The sequence below is a fragment of the Scyliorhinus torazame genome, chromosome 8 (genome assembly GCF_047496885.1).
Source record: "Scyliorhinus torazame isolate Kashiwa2021f chromosome 8, sScyTor2.1, whole genome shotgun sequence".
NCBI lineage: Eukaryota > Metazoa > Chordata > Chondrichthyes > Carcharhiniformes > Scyliorhinidae > Scyliorhinus > Scyliorhinus torazame.
In genome coordinates, this window is record NC_092714.1 from 238,834,334 (window position 1) to 238,857,185 (window position 22,852).

Sequence of the window (22,852 nt, forward strand, 5' to 3'; positions counted from 1 at the left end):
TGTTCTGCATACCATGCAGCAGGATTTCCAAAGACTGAAGGTGAGCCCCGACTGAGGAGACTGCCCTCTTGATTGACGGAATTCTGTTCTCCGCTTCACCCATTCTCTTTAGGATATCTCTCAGTTCATTAATGTGAGCGCCAATAACCTGTGCCAGCGAGCCACGGTGGTCATCCACAACTTCACTCACAATGGCAGACATTGTCTTGACGCCAATGACATTGCTGAAGCATAGGCCCGCTCACCAGCGAAACCGCCACTGCAAACTGGGCTCCACCCCGGCCGCCTCCGATCTCTTCAATGAATCAAGGATTTTCTTGGCTTACCCCGTCTCCCCATCATCAAAATCCAGCCAGGATCTTCCAGGAACAAAGCACAGGACATACACACCAGGAACAAATAATTATGCGTCATACATCAGGTTAAAATGGGATTAAAAGATGAGTAGGGCCAGAGCTCATGAAAACACAGCTGCTCCTGTGCTTGCATCACGTGACCACTCCATGCTTTTTAAAAACATTGCTGATGGGAGCATTGGGAGAAAACATGGATTGTTGCAGCACAGCACGGCACCTCTGCACCATTGACATTCACCCTTCATATCAGATCTGGATCTTCAAATGGGATCACAGGTCCAGAAGAAGGTGAGTCGGAGTGGGATATTCGACCGGGGAGAGGTGGGGGTGCTGCAATTCGGAGATCGGAGTGCAGGGAGACAACAATTCAGAGATCGCAGGTTGTGGGGCAGAAGAGGTCACAACTTGCAGGTTGGGGGAGTGGAGAAGTCCCAACTTGGAGTGGGGAGAGGCCACTCCAAAATGGCACTAATCAAGTCTCACGGGAAACAATGTTCAATTGTATCTCATGACACTCAACAAAACTATCGACCCCATTAACTTACCTATATTCAAACAAAACGTTAAATGGGGCAATGTTAATGAGCACTTAGTGTAAGTCTAATTGCATTCTGATCACAGCTGACAAGGTATTCCCCTACAGAGAGATGACTCAGCACTAGAGCCACTGACAAAAATAAGTTCTGGAATTTAATTATTTCAGAGCAATTTGAATCTCTAAAGGAGGCCATTTGGCCCATGAGTCGGCACCGACCCTTGGAAAGAGCACCCTACTTATGCTCACGCCTCCACCCTGTCCCTGTAACCCAGTAACTCCACCTAACCTTTTGGACACTAAGGGGCAATTTAGCATGGCCAATCCACCTAACCTGCACATCCTTGGACTGTGGGAGGAAACGGGAGGACCCGGAGGAAAGCCTCACAAGACACGGAAGGAAGTGCAAACTCCCCAAAGTCAGTCATCCTAGGCTGGAATTGAACCCGGGTCCCTGGAGCTCTGAGGCAGCAATGCTGACCACTATGCCACCGTGCTTCCCATTTAGTGCGAGGAAAGTTGAAATTCCCATGATACAGATTATCATCCCTGATTATTTGGAATAGTAATTTGTGAACAAAATTCCGTGACATTTTGGGAAACGTCCCTTGACGGTCTACAACAGCTGATTAGAACTGTGTCTTGGGAACTATGACCTCCCTGTTTACTGTAGAAATGCTTTAAATATTAATTGGAATGTTTAAAAGAAATGGCATCAAAGACACTTGTGCCGTGAGAAGGATTTGCCAACAATGAAATTGTTCTCTAATTTGGCAAATTGCTAGTATAAAGAAATCATTGCCAAAGTTAGTTTGTACATGGATCAGTTTACAGACCATTTTCTATTTGCACCCACCCATGTGCAGTCTGATCAATTTACTGTCCATTCATTTTCATACAGGTTTCGTACCACAATACATAATCATCTCCATAACCGTCTTCAATGGTTCAAACAGTATTAGCCCCTATTTATCACCAATTAGTGGATTCAACACTTTAAATATGTAGCTCACGCTCCCAGTATGGAATCTCCATCGCAGGAAACACATTATAAAAATCAAGTTCATCCAGCCTGTAATCCAATGATTTTAATGAATGGGAATACAAGAGGCAGTACACATTCTCCAGAAGAATCTCTCCCACCAAGTGTGTTGGATTATGGAATGTCCCTGGCCAACATTTTTCCCTCAGCCAGGACTACCAGAATAACAGTTTTGATAGTTATTTATTACTGCTTGTAGAAGTTTGTTACATGCTATTGAGATTGCCTATGTTCAACTGAATAAACCTACATGCAGGAGGGAGGCCACTGGTGGATCGTGAACACGTGTTCTGTTGGTGGGCTTTGCAGTGGCTCTTTAACTGAGCCTCCAGGTTTCTTGGCCAATTAGACAGGGCTGGTGGGATGATCTGCTGACTCTCTAAAAGGAAGGACTTTTAGTTGAAGGGTCAGAATGGCTGAAGAGTATATTGATTCCTGTAGCTTTAGCAACCACAAGAATGGAAAACAGACTTGGACAGGATGTCCATGCCCCCAATGAGCCCCTCCCCAATCTCTTAACCTGGAGGGTGTGCTGTAGGATCTGAGACTGAATTGAGGTGATGTTTGCCAAGGACAGGAGGAAGAAGTTAGCTTCTTTACCCGACCACAAACAGATACTGAAGGAAAAGGCAGATTGAGCAGCGTGAGTAGTCCTATGAATCTAGGTACAGTGCCCCAAATGGTTCAAGGGGCAGAAAATGTTAGTGGCATAACACAAATGAGGTCAGCAGTGAGGTGGTTCACTGATGATTGCACAATGTTCAGCACCATTCGCAACTCCTCTAAAGCAGTCTGTCCCCACATGCAGCAAGATCTGGACAATATTCAGGCTTGGGCTGATAAGTGGCGAGTAACATGAGAGGATCCAGCTTTCGCCCCTCTCCCCTTGACAATCAATTGCATTACCATTGCTGAATTCCCCCCTCTGTCAACATCTTGGGGTTTACCATTGAGCAGAACAGAACTGGACCAGCCTTTTATAAACACTGAGGCTACACACTGAGGCTACAAGAGCAAGTCAGAGGCTGGGAATTGTGCAGCAAGTAACTTGCCTCCTAATTCCCCAAAGCCAACGTTCACTCCCTTCACCACCAGCGTCCAGTGGCATCAATGTGTACCATCTCCAAGATGCACTGCAGCAACTCCACCAAGGCTCCTTCAATGTCACATTCCAAACAAATGACCTTTACTACCTCGAAGGACAAGTGCAACAGATGTATGGGAACACTACCACCTGCAGGTTCCCCTACAAGCCAAATATTGTCTTGATTTGGAACTATATCGCCTTTCCTTAACTGTTGCTAGGTTAAAATTCTGGAACTTCCTTCCTAACAACACTGGTTCACCTACACTAGATGGACTGCAGCGGTTCAAGAAGGTGGCTCAGCAGTTCTTGTTGAGCAGTTAGGAATGGGCAATCAATGCTGGCCTAGCCAAAGATGTCCACATACCATGAAAGAATAAAGATACCCTACACTCTGACTTCCCCAGCATTCTCCTACATAGCACTCCTCAGGATGACTCACCTTGCAGCTCTACTCATTCTTCTCTCTCCAGGCATCTCCTCACATCCCGATCTCAACTTGCCATCGTTTGCAACATCTCACACCCATGCCTCAGTCACCCTCCATCAAGAGACAATCCGTGTGGGGGAGTATGACAAATGTCCTGAATTTGCAGGGCACCAGGAAGCCCTCCAGACATGTGTTTCAAGGGCACTGCGAACAAATAAGTGGAGGGGATACCACTCCCATGTATCATCTTACCACCACCACTCAGCTACCAAAGTCTTAATCAATCCTCATAACTAACAATATAATTCAGCTCACCCCCACACTCTTAGAACTGCTGCAAGGCTTACATCCCAAACCCAAGGCTTGCATACATTGTCAGTTATTCAATTATGGCAACAACATCAGCCAAACGGATGCATCACACTCACTGTCACACTTCCTTCTCGCTTGCAGGACTAGGTGGCATACAGGTGGGGGCAGCAGGAGCTGATTGGGAGGGGACAGGCATGTCTGCATGTCCTACTCCCCATGGAGGGAACAATACTGGCCGTTATCGAGATGATCACTGTTGGTAACCTGACTATTGGCAGAAACAATTGAAAAAGACGTTACCCCCATATCTAACCTTCCATCCCACAGCCCAGTTACTCCTAATCCCACATTTTCTTTTACAAGTTACAGATGTTTCGAGATCTCCCCCCCCCGCCCCAACCCCGGCAAACAATATCCTTACCCTTGTACCTTCTTCCTTTAGATAACCAATGTAGCCAGTAGTGTGGGATAAATAAGGAGAGAATTTTAAAAATATATATAATAAATTTAGAGTACCCAATTCATTTTTTCCAATTTTAGGGGCAATTTAGCGTGGTCAATCCACCTGCACATCTTTAGGTTGTGGGGGTGAAACCCACGCAAACACAGGGAGAATGTGCAAACTCCACGCAGTCAATGATCCAGAGCCGGGATTGAACCTGGGATCTCGGCACCGTGAGGCAGCAATGCTAACCATTGTGCCACCGTGCTGCCCACAAGGAGAGAATAATGATGGAATTACAGCATTGAAACTTAATTTCACCAGTCACCAGCCCACTCTGCATATTAGGAAGATAGATTAGAGTTGGGATCTGTATGTGGTAGGACACCAAGCATGAGAGACCTACAGTCAGGGCAGAGGACAAAGATAGCACCGATGTCAGCCCAGCAGAAGACAAGGTTGCACATGAGTTCCACTGCAGTGGACTCGGACGACAGTTCGATGTGGAAACATACAGAATAATACTAATGGGTATGCCCAATGCATTGACCGCCGACGTCTTGGCTGGCTTCCCAATGTCAAGGAGCATGGAAGGTTCCAGGACCAATTTGGAAAAGGGCTTTGCGCAGAGTTTAAAGTCTACCTTTCCATTGTGAAAGTGACGCCCGATTCCGTTGAGCACAGTAAGAAGTCTTACAACACCAGGTTAAAGTCCCAACGGGTTTGTTTTGAATCACTAGCTTCCGGAGCACAGCTCCTTCCTCGGGTGAAACAAACCTGTTGGACTTTGACCTGGTATTGTAAGACTTTTTACTGTGTCCACCCCAGTCCAACGCCGGCATCTCCAATTCCGTTGACATACTTGTGGTCCCAGCTCTGCTGCCGTGTCTGATAACCGATGCTGCAGCTTCCATTGCAACCCAACACCCAAGTGCTGCAGTGAAAGCTTAGGCTGCTGTTGTAGCAGGCCAGCTTACTGACATCTTGAGTGTAGATAACAGGGTGCAAAGGGGCTTACAGATTCCAAAAGACGAAGTACCTGATAGTGCAGCACTCCTTCAGTACCTCAGTGGAGTGTTGGCCTAGATTTTGTGCTCTCCTCTGAAGTTGGATTTGACACAGCAGTGAGAGTCCTGCTCGTAGAATGACAGCTAACACCTGCTACTTAATGATTCATCTTGGTTCTGTTTCTCCTCTGCCAATCTCAACAGTGTGCTTCACAGGAACATAGAAGCAGACATAAACTATTCCACTCCCTGAATATGTTCTGGCATTCAATAATATCATGGCTGATCTATATCCTGTCTCTATTTCCCCCCCTCGGGGCCGAGGTGGAGATGGTTAGCAGTTTCAAATTCCTAGGGGTGCACATCTCCAAAAATGTGTCCTGGTCCACCCACGTCGACGCTACCACCAAGAAAGCACAACAGTGCCTATACTTCCTCAGGAAACTAAGGAAATTCGGCATGTCCACATTGACTCTTACCAACTTTTGCAGATGCACCACAGAAAGCATCCTATCAGGCTGCATCACAGCCTGGTATGGCAACTGCTCGGCCCAGGACCGCAAGAAACTTCAGAGAGCCGTGAACACCGCCCAGTCCATCACACAAACCTGCCTCCCATCCATTAACTCCATCTACACCTCCCGCTGCCTGGGGAAAGCGGGCAGTATAATCAAAGTTCCCTCCCACCCGGCTTACTCACTCTTCCAACTTCTTCCATCGGAGATACAGAAGTCTGAGAACACGCACGAACAGACTCAAAAACAGCTTCTTCCCCACTGTCACCAGACTCCTAAATGACCCTCTTATGGATGGATTTCATTAACACTACACCCTGTATGCTTTATCTGATGCCAGTGCTTTTGTTGTTACATTGTATATGTTGTGTTGCCCTATTATGTATTTTCTTTTATTCCCTTTTCTTCTCATGTACTTAATGATCTGTTGAGCTGCTCGCAGAAAAATACTTTTCACTGTACCTCGGTACACGTGACAATAAACAAATCCAATCCAATCCAACCCTGATGAACCAATCTCCTTCCAAATCCAAACCCCAATTAACTTTAAAGCCTATGCCAACGTGCTGGACGCTCCCACCAGAGGAAGTAGTTTCTCTCTATATACTCTTATCAATTCCTATAATCTCCATTTCATCACTCATTGTTTTTACACGGAAGGGGAGGAAATACAAGCAATGTATATTATGCCTGGCTTCATCATTTAACTCCTTAACCCTGGCATCGTTCTGGTGAATCTGTGCTGCACCACATTCAAGGTTGATGTATCCTTCCTGAACTGCAGTGCCCAAAACTGAACACACTTCTCTATATGGGGGTCCAACCAGAGTTCTTTTAACTGTAACATGACCTCTGCCACCTTGTATTCCAGCCTCTTGATTAAAAAGACCAACATTCCATTAAAAATTGTTTTGCACCTGTCCAGCTTTTGGTTTTTGTATTGGACTGCTAAATCTATTTTTGTCTCTCTACCTTCACTGATCCTAGCTTCTTGTCATTTTGAAAATAGGTCTTGGCTTTACCTTGGATTTTCAATTTCCCACAACTATTTCCAAGGATTCGCTGATTAATGCTTTTGTGATGCATGCAATAATCCGGATTCAATTTAGAATTCTACAGTTTGAACTTTGTTTTGATGTATTGGTTTATTTGATAAAAGCTCTGACGTTTGGAATCAAATGTTTGTTCTCTTAAAGGGCGTGCAGCACGCAGTTGGAGGCTATCTTCTTTATACTGCTACAACCTTTAAATATGTGTTTGACTACAAGCCTGATGATGTGTATTGGTGTACAGCTGATGTAGGGTGGATTACAGGCCACTCCTATATAGTTTATGGACCACTGGCTAATGGGGCTACAAGTGTTATGGTTAGTATCGAAGTATCAATATTATCTACCGATCAGTTGAGCAGAGAGGTTCCTAAAGAATTGCTCGTGTTACATTCTATGTACCCTAACTAATGAGTAATATCAGAAAGAAAATGGTGACTATCACTCACCTTGCGCACTATAAAAGGATGCATATATGCTCCCGATCATCATCTTTGTTTATTTTCCAGTACTAGCATACATTGCAGTGAATCTGAGGGAGAAGTATTTAACACTGTAAATTTTTGAATGATCTCCGTCTGATTCAGTGCGTTGCATTCAAGATCTGTCATGCCAACCCTTTGAATAGAAAACAGATAATTAAACGTATAATAAGCAACAGTAAAACTGTATATTAGAATTCACAACCATATTGAAATGAGATGAAGCTGATTTTGTTTATTTTTTTCATAATTAATATTTTTACACTTTTTTTTCCAGTTTGAAGGTATACCGACTTACCCAAATGTAAGTCGTCTCTGGGAGATTATTGACAAATACAAAGTGACAACATTTTACACTGCACCCACGGCTATTCGATTGCTTATGAAATATGGAGAAGAACCGGTTAAAAAGTGAGAAATTTTTAAAGCTGAATTACTATGTCTCTTATCAGTTTCAGTAAGATCTATTTCCATTCCTTGCAAGTTAGACAAATGGTTAATTCCTTCCACATTTTCAAGAATGTAAAGGGCTCGGAGGTTTGACGTAATCAAAGGCTGCAGCGGAACATGAGGTTCCTGTGCTGGAAAAGAGAATATGTGGGGTTGGAAGTTATCTGTGAATGACATCAGTTGAGGTTTAAATAATAATCTTTATTAGTGTCACAAGTAAGCTTACTTTAACACTACAGTGAAGTTACTGTGAAAATCCCCTGGTCGCCACACTCGGGCGCCTGTTGGGGTACACTGAGGGAGAATTCAGAATGTCCAATTCACCTAACAAGCACGTCTTTCGGGATTTGTGGGGGGAAACCGGAGCACCCGGAGGAAACCCACGCAACCACAGGGAGAACGTGCAGACTCCGCACAGACAGTGACCCAAGCCGGGAATCGAACCGAGGTCCCTGGAGTTGTGAAGCAACAGTGCTACCCACTGTGCTACCATGCCGCCCAAAATAGTGGAGATGTGGGGCAGGATGCTCCGCCCCGCTGCGCCACATTTCTGCCTTACCACGCGGCGGGATGCTCTGTTACGCTGGCCGATCAATGGGGTTTCCCATTGTGGGGCAACCCCACGCCATCGGGAAACCCCTGGGCGCCGGCAAAACGGAGCATCCCGCTGGTGGAGAATCCCACCCGTGATTAATGAAGATGAATATTCTGGAATTTTTCTTGATTATCGTTGGGAATTATGGAGTAATAGACTAAACATTCCCTCGGGAAACTAATTGGGTAGAAAGAAGAGATAGGATGATGATGGTGACCTGGTGGTAGTATCACTTGACCAGTAACCCAGAGGCTCACACCAATGTTCTGCGGATAAGTGTTCAGACCCCATCATGGCGGCTGATGGAATTTAAATTCAGTTAATAAATTTGGATCACGCTTGCGGGGGTTACGGCAGGATTGGGAGACTCTTACGAAATCAGATTTGCCCTAAGGGGGTTGGAGGAAGGCTTTGAGGTACGGTGGAGGTCATTCATGGCTATATTTGAGGAGTTGTTTATCGCGTGGGAGGGAGTGGGGAAGTGGGGGGGATGTACAAACTGTATACTCAGTTGAATGTTCAGGTTGTGTTTTTATGTTGAATATGTTTGGAATAAAATATATATATATTTTTTAAAAAGTGAGCTACTCTCTAATGGCGACCATGAAACTATCATCGAATGTGGTTAAAAAACAATCTGGTTCACTGATGTCCTTTCGGGAAGCAAATCAGCTGTCCTTACCCGGTCTGACCTTGTGCGACTCCATATCCACAGCAGTGTGGTTGAGTCTTAATTGCAATGGCCAGTCAAGCCACTCAGTTCAAGGCCAATACGGGATGGTAACAAATGCTGGCCTCACCAGTGATGCCCGCATTCCTTGAAAAAGTAAAAGTAAAGGTCGTATCTGGCCTGTAAGAAGGAGCAGGCTTTATGGATGGTAGTTGTTTTTCATTTCAAGTTTATATGTTCTTGTATATGTTATCGAATCTTCCAACCATAAATCAAGAAAACTTCAATATGTGTACAGTAACCGATAGTATTAAGCCATTAATATATACAACACTGAATAATAGGTGTACCTTACTCCAGGTTGTGCAGTTATATAATGTTTAGTGGATTTAAATACATACTGCAGTGAACCTGCTGGTTTCTACATTGTTGAAGATGATGAAATCCTTTCATGACTGCTTTTGAGTTTATGTTCCACTCACTTCACCATTGGTATGACCTGATTATCGTGAGCAAAATATTGCCGTGTGATAATCAGATGTGTTGTGCTGTCTTGTGAAGTTTGACTTTTGGATTTTTCCCATATAGGTTTAGCAGGAAGTCTTTGAAAATCCTTGGTACAGTGGGAGAACCAATAAACCCAGAGGCCTGGCTTTGGTACTATAATGTAGTGGGTAACTCGAAATGTCCAATTATGGATACGTTTTGGCAGACTGAGACTGTAAGTTTTTTTTTAAACCATGTAAACATGCAACTTTAACATCTCAGCACTGATTCTTTGAGAAAGTATATAAGTAACACTATTATTATGCAATAAGGAGTCTATTGAATGATTTGCCAATTGGGCACTTGTCTCATGTTGAATGTTGGCCCTTTCAGTAACCTTGTGCTGCTTTTGCACTATTACATTGGACAGAATTCGGACTTTTAAATCTTTTTAAAAATTTTGTGGTGAATATTGACATGTTTTCCATTGACCAACTGCATACTGAATTTCCTGAAAGTGGTGGTGCATTTTGCTAGCTTCGATAATAATGATTCTGTCAGTTTAACTGTTGGGGAAAAAAGGTAGTTTTAAGCGATTTATGTTTGTTTTGGTTAACATTAGACATAAGGTATCCGTTTAAGTGGGTTTAATGTTTCTGTGCCTGGGAGGTTAGATTCATGCTGGTCAAAGGTGTTGGTCTGTGTGGGGGTTGGTTTCAATTCCAACTGTGAATCTATTGTGCTTGGAGAGGGCTACAGCGTGAAGAATAACTAGAAGTCATTATTCAGCAATAGGAGGCCACTTTCCGGAGTGAAGGGCTTTCGGAGTGAAGGGCTTTCGGAGTGTAGGACTGGTTTAGCACAGTGGGCTAAACAGCTGGCTTGTAATGCAGAACAAGGCCAGCAGCGCGGGTTCAATTCCCGTACCGGCCTCCCGTACATGCGGCGGAATGTGGCGACTAGGGACTTTTCACAGTAACTTCATTGAAGCCTTCTTGTGACAAGCGATTATTATTATTATTTCCTTTGTTAGTTTTAACTGGAAGTAAGAGCAGTTGGAGACAGGACACCTGGGGAGTGAGCAGCTCTCAACTCTGCCAGGAGAAACTGGACAGGACAAGGGAGTTGCAAAGATGCAAACTTCTTAAGGAATGCAGAGTTCTGAAGTTAAAGAGACAATTGCAGTAGCCAGGTTTAAAATGGGAAAGCAGATTTCAGAGGTAAATCAAAAGTGATGCTATTTTACTACAGTCTGGGAATTGAGAGTAAAAGCAATTGTGAATAGTTTGTACAGCAGTTAAGATAAAGAAATCCTAAAGGATTTGGTGTAAATTCTGGACTGGATTCTCTGGCCAAATTAAAGCAAAAGGTCTGTTTAAAGGTCATTGTAAAATTTGGACTGGAGTTTGAAATGCAAACTGCTAAGGGTAAGCATAATTATGAGAGACTATTTTAAAGCGTGTTTTTGGGAGTGGAGTTTGGAAACTCTAATGTGACAATCATCTGGGGGGATTCAGTCACTAACTTGGGTCCAGAGCAGAGTGCGTGTATTTGACCACGGCCAATCTGTGTGCTTATAAGGGATGGAATCATTGTAGCCTAAGATGTACTTTGTAATCTGTGTTAACCTTAAGCTAAGGGGGGAGTAAAGGAGAATTCTATAATAATCCAATTTTTCATGTTTAATAAATGTTTTACCCTTGTTGTTGAAACTAATTAGCGGTCCTGTGACTCTGTTCTTCCATGTTTTATTAAACAAAAAGTAAAAGTTTTCTTTTGAGTCAGGGTTCCGTTCTGGGATCTTCCTGCCCAGTTCTAACATAAACTTGTGTTATGATCCCAGTTAATTTGTTCATAATTTATAGCTGTGGATTTATGCCAATATGGAAAAACTGGCATTTCAATTATTTGGATTGCACTGTGCAGTTCTTCTGATTTGAAATCTCGGATTGAAGGGAAATTGCACTAAACCAGTTAAGCTGGTAATTTATACAGTTTTCCATTGTCAGTATGGCATGTTGCACCTTCCAAAGTATTTATTTATTTTTAATGTTCATTTTAATCTTGTTCGTCATCCATTTGCCTGTAACACAGATTCTTTGTTATATTCAGGGTGGTCACATGATGACTCCTCTTCCAGCTGCCATCCCACTGAAGCCAGGCTCCGCTGTAAGTAAAACATTGTTAATCAGCCTAGACTTAAAATTTGAAGAATGCAAATTGATTGTACATAAATATAACAACCTTTATAATTGTATCAAAAGCAGAAATGCTGGACAATCTCAACAGGTCTGACAGCATCTCTGATGGGATAATGGAGCTAACGTTTCGAGTCTGGATAACTCATTGTCAAATCTGGCTGCAGTCCCTCTTTTGGCCACTGCAGTGCTGTGCCCGGAGGGGCTGGTGTGCTGTCGGCAAAGGGCGGACGGAGGTCCCAACTGCCAGACAACAGTCAATCGAGTGTAAAATGGCAGGGGGCGTGTTGCGGGTCAGTCGGGATGGGTGATGCACCAACACTCAGGATGGCGGGCGTTCGCCATCCTGAAAATTCAGACCATTGATGTCTTACATACAATCTGATGACAAAGGACTTTTATGCCTGCCAGTATTCTATTCAAGTTACTTTTTACGTGAGCTTGAAGAAATCCTGGCAGGCCATTCAATGCGATCCTGGTTTGTCAATATGCGGAATTCCAGCGGGCATAGTCCATTTTCCTTCTCCGTTTGGGGATGTTAAGATGTTTTAATGATCCTACCATTGTCCCAGCTGACATTCGGCCCTAGTCCAACTCTATTTTAATCATTACTATTTAGATCTTATAAATTAAGCGTAAGCTCTAATAATACAGATATTCATTAATTTTCAGACTTTTCCCTTTTTTGGTGTTACTCCTGCCATTCTCAATGAAACTGGAGAAGAACTGGAAGGAATGGCTGAAGGTTACTTGGTATGAAACGTCGATTGTTGTCTTTTTTTGATACTTAAAAAAATATATATTGCAGCGGATTTTTGAAGTTACTTATAAACACAAAATGCTTCTAATTATGGAGTGATGGCTTGCCTACATATAACCTGTTGTACTATCAAATCGATGCACATAGGTGCTTAATAAGCTGGAAGTCAGTTTAGCAATTTAACTCCCAAGTATACAGAAGCCAAGCAAAGTGTTCTCAATGTCACGTCACCTGGTGTTCACACTAGCTATAGGTTATCTCTCAATGGGAGGTGATCACTGTCTTATAACAATTTAATTACAAAAAATTCTATTAGGTCAGACGACTTGCACCTGCCCTCTTTTACCTAATATTAAAGATTAGCTTGTCAGCAGAAGTCTGGCAGTCATGTGCTGAGGCTCTTTGTTGCTGGGTAGAACAGGCAGCATAGCCAGCAGTATAATCCAGATCTGTCAGCGACATGTTGCATTCTGTGGGTACCAATCTGAGACGTGTATCATAATGCTGCACTTGCCTACGTGCATTGCTGGTTTGCAACTTTATAGAACCAATGCAATTTTATTCCACAAATTAAATTCAGCACTTCAGAATTGGTATAAAACATGCAGAACAAATTACATAAATGGCAGTGAGACCTCAAATTCTGTTTCAGTTGGTCAAAACTAGAACTGATTTTAGAAAAACTGTTTGGATCACGTAATGTGTTGGGCATTTTGAAAAACTTGAGGATAGACAAGTCCCCCGGGCCTGACGGGATATATCCAAGGATTCTATGGGAAGCAAGAGATGAAATTGCAGAGCCGTTGGCAATGATCTTTTCGTCCTCACTGTCAACAGGGGTGGTACCAGGGGATTGGAGAGTGGCGAATGTCGTGCCCCTGTTCAAAAAAGGGACTAGGGATAACCCTGGGAATTACAGGCCAGTTAGTCTTACTTCGGTGGTAGGCAAAGTAATGGAAAGGGTACTGAAGGATAGGATTTCTGAGCATCTGGAAAGACACTGCTTGATTAGGGATAGTCAGCACGGATTTATGAGGGGTAGGTCTTGCCTTACAAATCTTATTGAATTCTTTGAGGAGGTGACCAAGCATGTGGATGAAGGTAAAGCAGTGGATGTAGTGTACATGGATTTTAGTAAGGCATTTGATAAAGTTCCCCATGGTAGGCTTATGCAGAAAGTAAGGAGGCATGGGATAGTGGGAAATTTGGCCAGTTGGTTAACAAACTGGCTAACCGATAGAAGTCAGAGAGTGGTGGTGGATGGCAAATATTCAGCCTGGATCCCAGTTACCAGTGGCGTACCGCAGGGATCAGTTCTGGGTCCTCTGCTGTTTGTGATTTTCATTAATGACTTGGATGAGGGAGTTGAAGGGTGGGTCAGTAAATTTGCAGACGATACGAAGATTGGTGGAGTTGTGGATAGTAAGGAGGGCTGTTGTCGGCTGCAAAGAGACATAGATAGGATGCAGAGCTGGGCTGAGAAGTGGCAGATGGAGTTTAACCCTGAAAAGTGTGAGGTTGTCCATTTTGGAAGGACAAATATGAATGCGGAATACAGGGTTAACGGTAGAGTTCTTGGCAATGTGGAGGAGCAGAGAGATCTTGGGGTCTATGTTCATACATCTTTGAAAGTTGCCACTCAAGTGGATAGAGCTGTGAAGAAGGCCTATGGTGTGCTCGCGTTCATTAACAGAGGGATTGAATTTAAGAGCCGTGAGGTGATGATGCAGCTGTACAAAACTTTGGTAAGGCCACATTTGGAGTACTGTGTACAGTTCTGGTCGCCTCATTTTAGGAAGGATGTGGAAGCTTTGGAAAAGGTGCAAAGAAGATTTACCAGGATGTTGCCTGGAATGGAGAGTAGGTCTTACGAGGAAAGGTTGAGGGTGCTAGGCCTTTTCTCATTAGAACGGAGAAGGATGAGGGGCGACTTGATAGAGGTTTATAAGATGATCAGGGGAATAGATAGAGTAGACAGTCAGAGACTTTTTCCCCGGGTGGAACAAACCATTACAAGGGGACATAAATTTAAGGTGAAAGGTGGAAGATTTAGGAGGGATATCAGAGGTAGGTTCTTTACCCAGAGAGTAGTGGGGGCATGGAATGCACTGCCTGTGGAAGTAGTTGAGTCGGAAACATTAGGGACCTTCAAGCAGCTATTGGATAGGTACATGGATTACGGTAAAATGATATAGTGTAGATTTATTTGTTCTCAAGGGCAGCACGGTAGCATTGTGGATAGCACAATTGCTTCACAGCTCCAGGGTCCCAGGTTCGATTCCGGCTTGGGTCACTGTCTGTGCGGAGTCTGCACGTCCTCCCTGTGTCTGCGTGGGTTTCCTCCGGGTGCTCCGGTTTCCTCCCACAATCCAAAGATGTGCGGGTTAGGTGAATTGGCCAATGATAAATTGCCCTTAGTGTCCAAAAAGGTTAGATGGGGTACTGGGATAGAGTGGAGGTGTGGGCTTAGGTAGGGTGGAGGTGTGGGCTGGTGCAGACTTGATGGGCCGAATGGCCTCCTGCACTGTAATTTTTATGATCTAGGGCATTATTAGTGGACAATATGACTTCCATTTCAACTACTCATTCTTTAATCCTCTTTACATATAGGTATTCAAGAAGCCTTGGCCATCCATAATGCGTACAATTTATGGCAACCATCAACGGTTTGAAACCACCTATTTTAAGAAGTTTCCTGGATATTTTGTCACAGGAGATGGTGAGCTGGTTAAACCAGACTTGTAAAGAGTGCATATTTTTAAAATGCCGTTTTTAGAGACATGTAAGTTATTTCTGAGTCCACAATTCCATATAGTGCAGATGTCTTGTGGCGCAGTGAGCAGCCTTCCTGCTTCTGAGCCAGAAAGTCTGGGTTCAGGTCCCACTGCATGGTGGCCTATCATAACATGGCCTCTTACACCATCACTGGCAGGGTGGGGCCACATCAAAGAGATCAGACACCCTTTTTAAAGATGGCTGACCAGAGCAGCAGCCCTCAGCCCCCATCACAGGCATCAGGAGCTTCTGCCTCTTTCTCTATCCCCTCACCGGCATATCTCTCCCCCCCCCCCCCCCCCCCCCCCCCACCCAAATCCGGTATGGGGCTGACACTAGGATGTGCCGCCTCCCCCTTTGAGGTCTTTAGTTACCTCTGAGTCCCCAAAGGACCCCCTTGACTGCTTCACGCCTGACCAAACCTGTTGTAAACATCATCGAGGAATGAATATTTAGTGAGTGGCGAATCATTTGGCATGGGAGCCGCTAATAATGAGTCAATTCAAATTTGTTAAAATGCAGTTCACGCCCTTTGTGGGTGTGAATCTCATGACGTCACTGCTGAGGGGGCAGGAAAAATCAGGGAATGCGGTCTCTCCGTCGAGAACGGCGTAACCCGATTCTTGCAGGATTTTCTGCCCGCGCGCTGATCCCGCAGGCGACAAGTGGGGGTTAACGATTGCGCCCTGCATCTTTGTAAATGTGTAATTTATCAACTGTGCTACAAAGCAAATTCTGAATAATGGTACTCGTTGTTATCAATTCAAATGTTTACACACCATGGTTTTCATACCATTACTGAAACACTAGTGTTCCCTAAAGACTGTTGAGAGTTGTATCAGACCCTCGTAGGTTGCTGATTTGCTTGCACAGATGGGGACTAAGTGAGTGCCAGTAATTGTAATTTGGAAGGCTAATTATGTGAAGATCCCTAATGCGCATTGTCAGACACCTAGGAATCACATTAGGTTTAGAATGCACTTTTTGCCTTTAAATATAATTGCCGTAAATTTTGCTTTAATAGAAAACAATTTTCACATATTCTTAACAGCAATAACTAGGTTTATAGATTAAATAAATTCACTGGAGGGGCTTCTTAAAGTGGTTTTGTCATTTTGCCCAAAGGGTCAGTATTATTTGAGTGATGATACTCCTGCTTCTAAGTTAGAAGGTCGGTGGTTCAAGCCTCACTACTGCACATAATCAAGGCTGACACTTCAGTTGGGTACTGAGGGAACGCTCTAATATGAGGTATTGTCTTTTAGGTGAGACTTAACTGAGACACTCACCTAACCTCAGGTGGATCTAAAGGTATCCAAGGCATAATTTGAAGAAAACACTAGGGGACTTCTCCTGGCGGACTTCTCCTGGCGCACATCCAATAATAAACTTTCAATCTCCGTATCTAAGGAAACAAGTATCTAGTTATTTGACTCATTGCTTTTTACGAGATCTATCTGTTAAAATTGGCTCCCATGTTTCAAAAGTACTTGATCTGTGAAACACTTTGGCACATCGAGGGTCATGAAAGTGCTACACAGAGGCAAGTTCTTTCTTCCTTTGATTGTGAATCAAACAGTTCCTGAAAGTTTGTACACTTTACTAAGGCATGATTTGGTTTTTTTAAAGTCAGATTAGTAAGCAGTATTTTGATGCTGTCTGCATCATACTTTTACTGAACATTTATAAATTGAATTTAAATGGACCTTGAGTTTAAAGCTGAATTTTGGTTGACAGGTTGCAAAAGAGATAAAGATGGTTATTATTGGATCACTGGAAGGATTGATGACATGCTGAATGTGTCTGGTAAGATTTCTAGAACATATTGTTTGTGTTATGAATCACAAATACTTGGATGCAGTCAAACAAGGTTAGAATGGATGCAAAGACATAACCACTTCCCATGTATTCTAAATCTGGAATGTAAATCAAATGTAAAGGACTGCACCAACTCTTACGGCACGGTGGCACAGTGGTTAGCACTGTTGCCTCACAGCTCCAGGGTCCCGGGTTCAATTCCGGCCTCGGTTAATGTCTGTGTGGAATTTGCGCTTCCTCCCCGTGTCTGCGTGGGTTTCCTCTGATGATGTGTAGGCCCAAGGTGTGCAGATTAGGTTGATTGGCCGTGATAAGTTGACCTTGAGGTGGGGTTTCTGGGTTACGGAGATAGGGTGGAGGCGTGGGCTTAAGTGGGGTGCTCTTTCCAAGGGCTGGTGCAGACTCGATGGGCCGAATGCCGCCTTCAAGTGAAGTTGAGTGAAACAATTGCTCTAGGGCAGGGTTTCTGAACCTTTTTGCTTCAGATGCCTCCCACGTTATAAAAATTCCATGGACCGCTTGTAATACAAGTATTTTTTCTGCATTTCTTTTTTTTTTTAAATCACAATTTGAAAATGTTATTTTTATTGTACCTATTTAATGTGAAAATTCCTTGTTCCAAGAAATTTGCTCCAGCTTTCATCAAAAAGTTATAAATAACATATCCTTAACCTTGCCCCTCACCGGAGATGTGGTGATCCTTGGGCTAAATCACTACCAGTCAGCTCTCCCCCTCAAAGGGGAACGCAGCCTATGGTCATCTGTGACTTTCACTTCAGAAACAAGGATTGAAATTTCAGCACATTCAGCCCATTGTGTCTATGCTTCTCGAGGGAAATTAGGAATGTATAATAAATACTGGCGTTGCCAGCAATGCTCACACCCCATGAACGAATGCCAATTTCCTCAGGATTTCTCCCAATTGACTGTCATAACTTCAGTGTAAATCCTGTTCTGGTCACATTGGGTTTTTTTTTGCCAGTTTTCACCCAACTCATGATGGTATGTCAGGAGAATCCTCCTCAGAAATTTTCGTTGATTGCATCAGTGAAGTAGAAAAGCGACAGTAACGTTAGGCTATGATATAGAAATGATGGAACGGAGCCAGTGAGTTCCTCTTGTTCCATTGCAGTAACTTTGCCAGAGGTTTAGCGGAAACTCTACTTACCTGACCTATTTCATCATTCAGAACCAAATCTAACACTGCTTAGGTTCTCGTAGGTTTACTAATGTAGTGCTTGAGGAAAGAATCCTGTGCACATTTTAAGAATTCCATTTCCTTCTGTCCGCTTACTGTAGATAGCGGTGTACAAGTCAACCAGGCATATAAGACAACCACATTTGTTATTGCATGTATTCAGCATATAAATTATCCATCATAGATTTATGCTTTTGGGAATATGTTTTGTGGATGTTCAAATGTGTGCACAAAATATGAATTATTAATTTGTTGGATTGTAACACTATCTTAGGGAAGAAAATATTATTTGTTTACAGGGCATCTTTTGAGTACAGCTGAAGTGGAATCTGCATTAATAGAGCACACTTCTATAGCTGAAGCTGCTACTGTTAGTCACCCCCACCCCATAAAAGGAGAATGTCTCTACTGCTTTGTCACTCTGAAGGATGGACATGAATTTACCGAAACGCTGGTCACTGAACTAAAAGATAAAGGTAATCGTTTCTAGAGTGCTGCAGATTTGGACTCCATGGTTAATTTTTAAAAATGATGGTGAAGTATCTAGAATAGATTTTTTAAAAAATGTTATCAAAGATGATTTATTGCTTCCTGATGTATTTAGTTACAGGTTTTAGAAAAAAAGCAGTGTTCTCTCATTTCTTTCACCCCTCACCACCCCAAAGAAATTCTTTAACGTCTATGGATCTAAATTGGTTAGTCTCAAAAACAGACATAGGGATCGAGACGCTCAATTAACCAGTACCCGTTCAGTGTAATGCAGGCAGCATGACAACTTCATGACGCTTGTTCATTTGAATGATTTCTACGTGCAGTCATCACTAACTGTGTGCTGATCATTGGCTGATGGGTGGCTAACATCAGTTAGAGTTAACCTGCCCTGTTTAAAGTTAGCCAGAATCTCTTTGAGTGGGAGAAGTATTGTGGCTGCCATCAGCAGCTGGATGTTATTCTGCAGCCTACATTGACCTGGGTATCACTCAATCATGGCACAACATGAATAAGTGCAGTTTCCAATGATGCTTGAGAGGCCTTGGTCAAGGAGGCAGAGATATGTACTCCATTTACAAGTTGCCGGAGGACGTCCAAACTCTCAGAAAGCAGAGGGACCAAATAACTGTGGCAGTTAATGTTCTGAGGACCTGGTTTTAATGCTGCAAGAAAGTTCAGTGACCTTACATGAGTGGCCAAGATCAGCGAATGCACCTTCGAATGCCATATTGTTATGGGCCAGGGTTTAGAGAACCCCAAAGTGTAGCATGGAGTTCACCTGACTCACAACTTTTAATAGATTGTGATATGGGGAGCACATACCCACTCTACAGGTGTGGTACAGCAGAAATGGAAAAGTATTTTTTAAGCAAAACAATGTTTATTCTATGAACTCCAGTTTACCTTTTAAAACATACAGTGAACATCTTAGCAATCATTAATTCAAATACAACCCCTAAAGAATACAACACTAAGTAATCCGTAAGCTGTCCTTTTAACATCCAGAAGACTTTAAATTTAAAAAATCTTTAAACAGAAGCACATCAGGTTAAAGTCACTACTGTTATTAGTTTTAAATCACCAGGATCAATTTACAGTCTTTAGATTACAGAGAGACTCTAATAGACCTTCTGGCTGTGACTGCGGCTATCCAGCTCTGAAAACTAAACTAAAACCCACCCTGCCGCAAACAGCCTAAAACGAAAGTAAAAAGCCAACAGACATCCCAGCTCCACCCACACTCTGACATCACTGATAAACACCCATTTCTTAAAGATACTCTCACATGACAATATCCAAGCAACTACACCACCAGCTTCTGACACTGCTCAATGCACCACATCTTTACCAATCAGGACTTGTACCTCACATTCGTAGCTTCACCCAGCCCTCTCACACTTAGCACTGCTGCAGCTTCACAGTCTCTTGTTGCCTGCACATACTGTTGGCTAGTCAGCTATGGCAGTTATAACAACCAGATTGCATGACACTCACTGACATATCCGTCTCCTGTGGGGGAAATGTACCTCATGGACCAGTGGTTCAAGAAGGCAGCTCACCACCACCTTGAGGGCAATTCGGGATGGGCAACAAATGCTGGCCTAGCCAGCAATGCCTACATCCTGTGAATGAATAAAAAATAAGGTAATGGTCTTGCCCACAGAAGAATGCTTATGGCCCAGACAAAGAGTTGGAACCTTTTGTGCCCGGCATTGATCAGATAGAAATCGCCCACTTATCTGGATACGTTGAAAAGTCTCCCACTTCGATCCACGATGCAGAAGACCTCAACACAGGATCCTTTCAGAGATCAGCGAAAGGAATCAATGCAGGGGCCACACCCATGTTTAATGGCATTAGCCAGGTCAAAAAAAATGTCAAGTTTGAATGCCAGAGTAGGGGTGAATGGATTGAAGTTGGGTCAGGGGGATAGTTGTGAGCTCCAGGTTGGAGTTGTGTGGGGGGGGGGGGAGAGAGAACGGGACAATTGTATAGTTACCCAGGACTTAGACTAGGATTTTTCTAACATTTCCTGGGTAACTATCCAGATAAGTTGAACCGTCCGAGAGTCAGAGACTTTTTTTTAAAGAGCATCCTAGGAAGGGGGAATTGCCTGCCGGAAGTTCAAATTTTGCAGGGAAGTGTATCTTATGGGGTACATCTGGTCTCTGACAATGTGGAGACTGGAAGATTTGGGCCATTGACACAGAAATGGTGGTCAACTCCATTCCACACTTGTGAACCCAACGATGATGCAACATCTGCCAGTCAATGTCTCAGGCTACCATTGCTGCACGAGCAGCAGCAACCCCCCCCTCCCTGGAAGCTCTGGTTGCTGTCATCCAGGCTGGCAATTGTGTACAGCAGTCCAGCAATCTGCCAATTCCAACAGTTTGAGGATTGCTGAGGTGTGGCTGCAGAAGAGTGGCAGCAATTTCATGGAGAAAACCTTGCTGTCCTCTCTCAGGAAACAGCATTAGTCCTCTCATCCCTTCCGCTCCACTGGTGCTCTCCCTGGTGCCTTCCAGCAGATGAGCCCAGACTACTGCTACCCATGCTCAGACGGTTCAACCCACAGCCAGAGCTGCTTGAGATTGACCTCCAGGGCTATCTGAAGTCTCCTCCACTGGAAGACGGCAGCCTTCCAACAACCATGCTGAAACCATTGGGTTAGGCATATCGAACTCGGGCGGTAATTAATAATAATAGTAATAATTGAATGTACAAGGGTGTTTAGTTGGTTTTTATATGCAATGGTAATAAGATTTCACTTAAATTTGGTTTGGAATTTTTGGTGGTGATTTTGTATTGCTGTATTGTGGTCCAGTGGTGCTGAAATAATCAGTGACAGAAGGAAGTCAAGGTATGGGGTGTGTGGGTGAATGGGGAATTGGCATTTCAATTAGCAACATAACATTTGGATAAGTTCTTCAGACAGCCCAGGTAGAAACAGATTGTCAAGTTTGGCTCCTTCCTCTTGTTTCTCTTCCTCCTCCTGCTCCTTAGCTATTCGCTCTACAGCTGGTGGCAGGAGCTGTCACCTCATGATTGAGGTTGTGTAGCATGCAGCAGACGACCATAATTCGGGACACCCACTCTGCTGAGTATTGCAGGGCTCCTCCAAAGCGGCTCAAACAACTAAAGCATTGTTTCAGCATGCTGATGGTCTGCTCTGTCACATTTTGTCAGCAGATACCCCTTGTCACCTCGGAGCCACCCTTTGGTTTGCTACGATGGCTCAATTGGAGTGGACTGCCACAGAAAAGAGACATCCTGACTGCAGCCACAATATATTGAACATCACGGTTCACTGCCTATGGTCACACACTAGCTGAATATTAAGGGAATCCCTTTTGGATCCAGTACTGCAGAGTTGATATCTGGCGTCTGCAAAATATTATACATGCAGCCAATGGTGACTGTCACCATGAGGAAGCTTGAAATCCTAGCAAAGCCACATGCTCAATTTGGCTGCTTATCTCTGGATAGAGGAAATGGTATGTAGTTAACTCTCATTGAATAGTGAGGCTCTGTGACCTCCCTTATGCAGAAGTGGATGGCTACGAAATGTTGCTATCTCCAACTCCAGTCTGGAAGGATCCAGGCACATAAAGGTTTATCAACACAGTCACCTTTAGAGTCAAAGAATCCCTACAGTGCAGAAGGAGGCCATTCGGCCTATCGGGTCTGCACCAGCCCTTGTTCCGATAGAGCACCCCACCTAGGCTCAACCCCCACTCCTAACCCCTTAACCCCATATAACATTTGGGCAATTTAGCATGGCCAATTCACCTAACCGGCACTTCTTTGGTCTGTGGGAGGATACCCGGAAGAAATCCACGCAGACACGGGGAGTACATGCAAACTCCAGACAGAAGTCAGAATCGAACCTGTGAGATAACAGTGCTAGTCCCTATGGCGCCCAGTCACTGGTAATGCAGTCCTCCCCCTGCTCTGAAGTTGCAGTTGTGGCTGGAGAAGGTACAAACAAGGAATTTGGTGGAAGATAAGACCCACAGTATCATCTTTCATTAATTAGTTGCCAGTGTGTTCAAAGATACCTTTTCATTCAATCACCCTGGTTTATTGAACCAATCAAACTGGTTTATTGAAAGGACCCAAAGTACCTTAAACGTATTACATCACAATCTATCTG

The 22,852-nt window shown here is 43.7% G+C and overlaps 1 protein-coding gene across 2 annotated transcripts in view; it reads left to right on the forward strand.

Annotated features, from left to right (window-relative positions):
• The window catches only part of acss2 (acyl-CoA synthetase short chain family member 2), a 100,881-nt gene that overhangs the window by 75,828 nt on the left and 2,201 nt on the right, over positions 1-22,852 (forward strand). For both annotated transcript variants that reach the window (XM_072514997.1, XM_072515000.1), the window contains 8 exons: positions 6,920-7,090; positions 7,532-7,665; positions 9,558-9,690; positions 11,568-11,624; positions 12,326-12,406; positions 15,024-15,132; positions 16,926-16,994; positions 18,504-18,680. In XM_072514997.1, coding sequence (XP_072371098.1) covers positions 6,920-7,090; positions 7,532-7,665; positions 9,558-9,690; positions 11,568-11,624; positions 12,326-12,406; positions 15,024-15,132; positions 16,926-16,994; positions 18,504-18,680 — 931 coding nt within the window. The remainder of the gene's footprint in view (positions 1-6,919; positions 7,091-7,531; positions 7,666-9,557; positions 9,691-11,567; positions 11,625-12,325; positions 12,407-15,023; positions 15,133-16,925; positions 16,995-18,503; positions 18,681-22,852) is intronic.